At 37.4% G+C, this 8,790-nt stretch overlaps 2 protein-coding genes across 2 annotated transcripts in view; one reads left to right on the forward strand and one right to left on the reverse strand.

The window, feature by feature from the left end:
- Nucleotides 1-3,051: 3,051 nt before the first annotated feature.
- On the reverse strand, nucleotides 3,052-4,185 carry LOC107850007 (3-oxoacyl-[acyl-carrier-protein] reductase FabG-like). Its single transcript, XM_016694501.2, has 3 exons — nucleotides 3,888-4,185; nucleotides 3,445-3,677; nucleotides 3,052-3,339 (listed from the first exon to the last, which is right to left on the reverse strand). Exons 1-3 carry the CDS (start codon nucleotides 4,183-4,185, stop codon nucleotides 3,061-3,063), a joined length of 810 nt encoding a protein of 269 aa, XP_016549987.1. The 3' UTR covers nucleotides 3,052-3,060.
- A 3,270-nt stretch (nucleotides 4,186-7,455) lies between these two features.
- The window catches only part of LOC107848764 (inactive protein RESTRICTED TEV MOVEMENT 1-like), a 23,154-nt gene continuing 21,819 nt past the window's right edge, over nucleotides 7,456-8,790 (forward strand). The window contains exon 1 of the mRNA XM_016693506.2: nucleotides 7,456-7,518. Coding sequence (XP_016548992.2) covers nucleotides 7,456-7,518 — 63 coding nt within the window. The remainder of the gene's footprint in view (nucleotides 7,519-8,790) is intronic.

Genomic DNA, 8,790 nt, shown 5'->3' on the forward strand with positions numbered 1-8,790 from the left:
ATTGGCTTACTATGGAAAGGGATTCTATTCAATTTGTTCGAAAGTGTCATCAATGTCAGGTTCACGGTGATCTGATACGTTCTCCTCCTGTTGAGTCGCATGCAATGGCCGCTCCATGGCTGTTCGTGGCTTGAGGAATGGATGTGATTGGACCGATTGAGCTGAAGGCATCAAATGGGCATAGTTTCATTTTGGTAGCCATTGACTACTTCACAAAGTGGGTAGAAACAGTAACTTTCAAGTCAGTGACAAAGAAGGCTGTGGTGTACTTTGTTCATGCCAATATCATTTGTAGATTTGGAATTCCTAAGATGATCATTACAAACAATGCTGCCAATCTCAATAGTCATTTGATGCAAGAAGTATGTAAACAGTTTAAGATCGCACATCGAAATTCTACTCCATATCGCCCAAAGGCCAATGGTGCTGTAGAAGCCGCCAATAAGAATATAAAAAAGATACTGCAAAAGATGGTACAAGGATCTAGACAGTGGCATGAAAAGTTGCCGATTGCATTGCTAGGTTATCGCATCACTGTTCCGACTTCAACAGAGGCAACTCCATATTTATTGGTGTATGGGACAGAAGCAGTCATCCCTGCAGAAGTTGAAATTCCCTCTCTTCGATTCATTGTAGAAGCAGAGATTAATGATGACGAATGGGTAAAAACCCGACTGAAACATTTGAGTTTGATTGAGGAAAAAAGGCTAACGTCTGTGTGTCATGGCCAGTTGTATCAGAGGAGGATAGCTCGAGCGTATAACAAAAAGGTCCGTCCCAGGAATTTTGAAGTTGGTCAGTTGGTATTAAGACGTATCCTTCCTCACCAGATTGAAGCGAAAGGCAAGTTCTCCCCTAACTGAAAAGGTCCTTTCGTTGTGAAGAAAGTGTTGCCCAATGGAGCCTTATATTTGAAAGATATTGAAGGTAAAATGGCAGAAATGGCTATCAATGCTGATGCGGTCAAAAGATACGATGTATGATATTTGATCCTTTGTTTGATTTTATTGCATGTTTAGTACTTGCATTTTTGAAGATTGATATGATGAAGGCATTTTATTCTTCTATCCAAACATTGTGTCATCCCTTGTTTACCCGTTTTAGCTTCGTTTTATTTTTTTCTTTCATATCCCTCTTTTGGAATCAAAATAGAGTCAAAGATAAATGTCAAGGAAATGAGAATAAAAGAAAGATTTTGAAAATTAAAAAAAAAATCAAAATCAAAATCAAATCAAAACAAAGAACAAGCTGATGGAACTACGTGCGACCTGATTCTCCTCTCTCGGGAGTGAGATACGTAGGCTGCCCTATTTCAGGCTCGGTCTAACCAAATAAAGATCTAAGATTCACCCAGTCAACAAAACTGGGGCATGAGTTAATGTGTTGTTTGAGTCGATTCCAAAAGTTGTAAGTCCCACCCCCACTTCAAGTATCGTTTGAACCCCTTGCCATCCTTTTCTAACCTTATCCAAAAGCCAAGTTACAACCAAAGAAAGTCCTTCAGATCAATTTTTGATAATGTTAAGGCTAAGCATGCAATGGATATGATGATACATTGTGAGGTACCACTTGTCTCCCTCAGCATAAGAAAGCAGGAAAGAAATACAAAAATGAGAGAGTCTTATTGGTGAAAACCCCTGTGGACAAAATTATTTTATGTGTTTGTGTGGTTTGTACATTCATAGTGTCAAAATAAGCCGACACATTCCACCAAGCGACTGTGGTCGAACCACGGGATCGAGGGGTGCCTAACACCTTCCCCTCGGTCAACAGAATTCCTTAGCTGGAATCTCTATCCGCAAACCGGTTTAAAGAGTCAAAGGGTTTCGAAAAGAATTTTTCCAATGGTGTCTTGGCACACCAGATTATGCCAAGTGGCGACTCTAATTTTGAATGAAAAAATAATTCTTTTTTTCGGAACCAATCTTCATTTTGTCACTTTAATAAGAACCCTTTCTAACTTAAAATATAAATCTTTTGGAGTACGTAAAAAGGGGTGTGAAATATGTCATGTGCGATGTTGAAACTAAAGAGTTGTCAAATTCTAAAGGCAGAATACATAGATAGACACCTTAACTTGGCCTCAACTGGCAACTAAAGACCCCAACTTTGAAAATGCACATCAGACACCTTAACTTGGTTTAAGTTGGCCTTGTAAACACCTCAATTTTTAAAATGCACATCCGGAAAAATGTGTTTGCGAGGCCAACTTAAATTAAGTTAAGGTAATTGTTGGTTCCATCTAATGCAGCGCGTCTTCTCTTACTTTGTCTATGACAATCACTCGACAAGTTTTCAGACAATTGATCAGAGTTTGTTTGTCAAACACTCAAAGTAAAATCTTGTTTCTCAACTGCATCTGTTTCAGTCTCTCTACTATTTTACAAAGCTCTATATCCTATAGGTGAAAGCTGCATTATCCAAGTTTTGAGATGCCACAAAGTTGTTTCATGTTAATTCGATGACTTGCAAAGTTGCATATATGTTGATCACTATGTCATTGTGGTTCACGTAGAGATATGGCTCTTGTCTCCTTTACTCTCTAATCTCTTGTGTTTTGAACAATGTTATGGTCTATTCATGCTTGTCAGCGACACTGGGTGTCGCTCACAACTAGGGTGTGACAGCTGATGTTTCTGCTTGTAATTCGAAGTTGCACCATTGCGACATTGTTTTAGCGCCTTACACATTTTGTTTTGTGCATTCCACAGATAACAATATACACAATAGCCATTGCATTTAAAGAGGAAACAAAAAGGAATACAGTTTTTGAGTAAAATATGCATTGTTATTAAGAAGAATAAAACAAAAATACACAATTAGATATATGAAAAAATCACCTAAAAGCTTAATTTTTTTAGTTTTCTTCGCTCTTTGCCGCATCAAACATACAAGAGGGAGAGTTGAGACTATCGAGTAGCCAAGCGTAGAAAGGTAGTTAGAATTACAAAAAAAGTTTAGGTGTACATTGAATGATCCTAATGAACAACTCAATATACTATTATTGTATATTAATTTGACGTTACTATTTTAAGAAAAAATCCTTAATTCGGCTTTGTTCTAGAGTGATGAGAAAATCGGGACACCTGGTAAGGTACCTCCGGTATCAGCAATGAAAATATTGCCGGATACATATTCTGATGAATCATGGATTAAGTACCTGACAAGTGATGTTAAAGCCGGATCTGTCGTTCCAATACCTCTCAGAGGAACGGTTTTCAAAAGAACAATATTGAACCCTTTCTTTTGTATAAGACTTTCTGTTATCTCAGATTTGAATATTCCTGGTGCTATTGAGTTCACTCGAATATTGTATACTCCCAATTCAAGTGCCATCATCTGTCATTATATGAATAACGGAGAGAAAGTAAACGAACAGTTAGATAATGTATCAATACTACAAGCCCAAGCAGGTTTTACGACACTAGCTGGTACGGTACGTACCTTAGTGAGCATGTCAAGAGCCGCCTTTGAAGAAGCGTAAGCAAGACCCCCGGGTACTAGTACCCGATTCAGACCAGAAACTGAAGAGATATTAATAACTGATCCTCCTGCCTGTTTAGCATCGCGCATGCGTCTACAGACATATTTGGACACCAACCATGCCCCTCTGAGATTCGTCTTAAAGGTATGTTCCCAATCCTCCGCTGACAATTCTAGTGAAGAGCTCACACTACCTGTACATATGTATACGATAATAAATAACCAATAAAATTAGTATGAAGTTTGGGTGCAACATTTCGAACTTCAAGCTGAAATTGAACTTTATTAGTCTAAAATTCAAACGGTTGCGCCTGAAGTTTGAACTGCAGACAAGATACAAAAGTGGTCCTCGAAAGTGTGTGACATCTCAACTGCAGACAAGATTCAAACTGTATGAAGATTACCTCTAAGGCCAGCATTGTTAATCAAGACATCGATACGTCCAAAGGCATCCCAAGCTCTTTGTACAGCAGCCTCAATAATAACACCATTGGACGTGACATCAAGCTCGAGGAAGAATGCTCGCTGGAGACCCTCTGAATTAATGTGGTTGCAGAGAGATTTCAGCCTGTCAATACGACGAGCAGCAGCAATGATCCTGCAACCAGCTTTGGTCAAGTCGAGACAAAACTCTCGCCCTATTCCAGACGACGCTCCTGTCACCATCACTACTTTCCCGCTCAGGTCTTTCCACGGCTCCATTTTACTTACGAATATATGAAAGCAAGTATATTGTGTTAATACAGGAAGCTTATAACGTTGTGGTAGAGAAGATTGAAAGCCAGTTATCGCTATTTTATGAACGAGCTGAGTAGTAAGATGGCAAGCATAACTAGCATTTACGAAAATGGCCAAACAGCCAACTCTGGTAAAGACGTTTACAACTATGCCTCGGTCCCAAACACATAAAGGATCAACTATATGAATCCGTGTTTCTTCAGTTAAGCTCGTATCATATCATCATCATACTAAATAACTAGTAAAGACTTTTGGGATGAATTGGAAAAGTGTAGCCTCTGAGCTTTAACTAATTTGACATTCATATACTCTAGTTGTTTAGATTTGCTGGTGTTTGTGTGCTATTCAAAGACATGTTTACTTTGATAATAAATAGTCTATTAATAGATGAATATTAAGTGGTCCTAGAACTAGGCTATGAAGTTGGAGAATAATTAATTGTGCACTAGTGGATTTCTTTTTTGCTTCTAAAAATTTGTTGACTTCTTCATGTTTAGCTTTATGCATTAATTAGAGGATTTATCTATCTAGAGTCTAAGAGAAGTTCAATGAATTTACTTTTTGTATGCGTTAGGTATTGAATTAATGCACTATTGTTGAAATGGCGCCGCAAGCTAAGGCTGCGTACAATACACCCTTGTGGTGGGGCTCTTTCCCCAGTCTCTGCGCATAGCGGGAGCTTTAGTGCATTGGGTTGTCCTTTTTTGTTGAAATGGCGCAAGCTTCTTCTATGACATAATGGCGCTTCATTTATCTTCTCGAGAAACAAGTCGGCTATTTTCTTAAGATTTCTTTGTTAGTCGGGAGAAGAAGCTCGCGCCTAAACCATCTTTGTCTCACTTGGGACGGGGTTGGTACAGATGTGAAGATTTTGAATGCACGAATGACTCTGCCTTCGCGCAAATGAGCAGCTTCGTTGCAAACCTACAATTAGCTATGATAAGCGTATTTAATTAGACAATGTGTGATTAGTAAACAAGAATCGATTTTCTTATATATCAAGGTTCATAATATATCGTCAATTATCAATATGATTCCACAAAGAAAATATATGACACATAAATCCAAACAGAAGGAATACATACAACATTGAGATTAAAGATTATTTAGTTGTTGTACTTAGCATAATATATACAGACTTGACGTTTAACTTGGTGCCAACTTGCATCTATGCCCAACTTTGGATGATTTGCATAAGAAGGTACTTATAATTAATACTCAGGATTAAGTTGAAGAAGAATAATTAATCCTCTCTCGAATAAAGAACAAGTTGGTAGTATATGCACAATAAAAGGTGGTTAGTTAAGATTTGAGTGAAACGAAAAGTGAGATTCCTATTTTTGAGATTAATAAACCAAATATCAATGGTTGAAGAAGTTGAAAAGGCTAGGAAAACTGAACAATCACTTGGAAGATGAAACATCTTTGTTACTCCTCAAACTCTATATGTACATAACATAACTTCTTCCATCCTCAAATTATAACAACTACATTTCATAGGGCAAAAAATTATTACTATTATGAGTGTTCGTAGGGCTTGAGTGTTCACATATATATCATCGTTCAACATTCCAAGAACCATGGTTTTAATTAACGAACAACATCAAAGTCAAGGAGAGCAACAGAGCGTTGGTGGTAACAACTATGATGCAGGCCCATCAAATGTATTAAGAATGGCACGGGACATGCTAATAGGTGTCGTAAGAACAAGGGAAGAAGCTGAGTTAGACGATGAGGTTTATAGAGAACGCAGGCAAGCTTTAGACAGAAGTAGTCAGTACAGTGCACCTCGGCCTAAAGCATTTCTTCAAGGCTTTAAAGCAAAATATCATGCTGAAGCTTCGTATTCAGCTGCCATTCAACCTGTCACGCGTGGATGCTGGTTCACACCGTACATGTATAAGGCAGAAGATATTCTTAATGACGCTGTTGAATTAGATGTGAGAAGGAACAAAGTGTTTTCGGCCGCATATCAAAAGGTGTCTGCAGCAACGACTGAAGATCAAATGGTTGCCTTTGTTTGCTCTATGTTTGTTAGTCTTACTCCTGAGCTGGACGGAGTCATTACTAGTTTTCTTGAATATAGATCTTAAAAGCCTATCATTCTAAATCTACCCAGAGATGCAAACAACATTTTTCACCCGGTAGATTGGGAACGAGTTCGAACTCAGTCTATGGAATGGATGTTTATCATATATGGCTGCCTTGTTCTGAGTATCTTTAAGAATTCTAATGAGGCCAACTTTCAGAATTATATGGGTAAAAGAGTTAAAGCAATTGCAGCTGAAATAGGTTTTGCCCTTGCTGGAGATGTTGTTAAAGTTCCTTTTGACCAGACCCTGGCTCGGATTGTGAGGTCCAAATTTGGCTCTAGCTTTCCTCTTCTGATTCATCTAATTTTGGCACACATGAGCAAGAACACCTCCTTTGGAAGTATGTGCAGTTGTCTTGCACTGATTTTGTCGTGGAATGAAATGCTTAGTTTCAATTTTTGTTATGAAGTTTTCATCATGAGCAAATCACCCGTTTTGCTTGATTCTAGAGTCTTGAATGTAACAAATTAGTGAAACTTACTGTATTATTTAATTTACTGCATTTACCAGGTCAAATTAATAACTAGGTGAGGTTTGTTCACCTTATAAAGTGGCCCGGAAGTTAGTATTTTTAGGAGTAGGTAGGTGGAATAAAAGTTAAAGTTAGGAGTTATATTTGTAGTAGGAGTGTAAAGTTGTTCTGTTTTTCCTTGTAATTTCAGTCGCCATATTTTCTATTCAAGAAAAAGCTTTCGGCTGTTTTATTTTCCTCCACTGTTCTTGTACTATAACTTCTCCTGCTCAATACTTTTGTTATATTGAAGGAGTTTCTAAAGCCGTTACTAGATGTTCACATCCTCAGTTTTTTAGGTATCTTCAACCGGAGAAAGATCAGATGTGTCTGTCTAGAAATAAATTCCCGACATTGTTTGCAGCTGCGGTGTTGGTCAAATCAAATTTTAGTCGTCAACAGGGAACTCTGACAAATTTTGTGACTGCTGGTGGTGATGCTTATGTTATGTCTGTGGCTACTGATATTGCTAGACTGCATGTTGAGTTGGTGAGGAAGATGGCTAGGAGTACTACTGCTGAACATTTCATCAGTGTAATGTTCAGAGACTTCGATCCTGACGAAGAAGAATAATTTACTCGTTAAGATAACAAGACAAGAGGTTGAGTTAGATTCAAGGTATTTCTGGTGATGTTTGACAAAGGTCAATATGATTGGCCACATCTGGAACTGTTTGGGAAGAAGAGGGAGGAGGTGAATTAGCAAAGATTTTTGTGTCCTACGATGTTTACAAAATTTATTCACTTCAATTTCTGTCTGTTGAGCATGGCAATTTTGTGTAATCTGATATGCATGGTTTGCATGCACAAACAAGTTCAAGTTTTGAAAACAGTCTCAGATAGAAATGCAAGATAAGATTGCGTATAATAAACGTCATAGTAAGCCTGTGCCAAACAGCTTCATCATCAACATCTGACAACATCTTTCATGTCATGACCCGAGCCGGGCCCTGGTCGCGACGGGTATCCCGAACTATCAAGGCCCGAGATACCCCTGAACTCCTTATGCAAGATAAAATTATGTATAATAAATGACTTAACGCCCTAAAGTCTGTATCTTGCCCCTAGTCACGGATCTGCTATTTCTTACGCATTTCTTTCCATTAGCTCTCTAAGCTTCCTATCTTTCCATTCCTTCCTATCACTTTAATATGATAGTAAGAAATACATCCATCTTGAAATGTTGGGCAAAATTCATATACTCGGCCAATTTCGTTTTAATATACAAAAGAAGTGAAATATTTATTATTCAAGAGATATGTTGAAAATTTCTTTCAATTGTATCCTTCATTTACATGCACTTTCTATGTTATGAATTTCAGTAGACTTAATTGACTTTATTTTAATGTAACTGAACTTTCAAGAGGGTATAACAATATCTAAAAGGATAAAAATGAAAAGTAAAGTATAATTTATGTCCTAGTTTCTTGGGGGTTTGGGTCACAGGTGACAAAAGAGTTTTAAAATGAGATGTAGGTGACACAAGTCTTAATTATTAGTTGTGACAATTACTTTATTATGTATTAAGAAAGTTGAAAAAGTTTTAAAATAACCCACAAGTTTTTAAATTTATACTTTGACCTCAATGTATACCTAAAATAACGAAAAACGGAGGGAAAAAAGGCATATTTCTCTCTCTTCTCATCTATTGTTGTTTTCTCTCTCTTAGCGATTTTTGTTGTTAATTGTTTCTGTTTTTGCTGCTTTATTCATCTTCTTCTTGTCGACCATTTGTTGTTGTTGTTGTTATTGTTGGTACAACGCTACTGCTGCGACCTGACCAATTTCTTAGGTCAAATTTTGTTTACTACATCACTTTCCACTTTGACATTACTTCATAGGTTACTTTGGTAAGTAAAATTATGATTTTTATTCGTATTTTTCATCTGGGTACACTTCTATTTTTCCAACAATGGATAGAACCCCGATTATGAATCCAGCACAAGTGCCCACAATTTAAACAGAT

This window comes from Capsicum annuum, chromosome 12, assembly GCF_002878395.1.
Source record: "Capsicum annuum cultivar UCD-10X-F1 chromosome 12, UCD10Xv1.1, whole genome shotgun sequence".
In the NCBI taxonomy this organism is placed as follows: domain Eukaryota; kingdom Viridiplantae; phylum Streptophyta; class Magnoliopsida; order Solanales; family Solanaceae; genus Capsicum; species Capsicum annuum.

Excerpts from the sequence above, each read along its gene's own strand:
- LOC107850007 (XM_016694501.2), bottom strand. The coding sequence starts at position 4,185 with ATGGAGCCGTGGAAAGACCTGAGCGGGAAAGTAGTGATGGTGACAGGA. Across the intron at positions 3,678-3,887 it reads TAACAATGCTGGCCTTAGAG|GTAGTGTGAGCTCTTCACTA; the intron begins GTAATCTTCATA and ends ACATATGTACAG. Across the intron at positions 3,340-3,444 it reads CTCTTGACATGCTCACTAAG|ATGATGGCACTTGAATTGGG; the intron begins GTACGTACCGTA and ends ATATAATGACAG.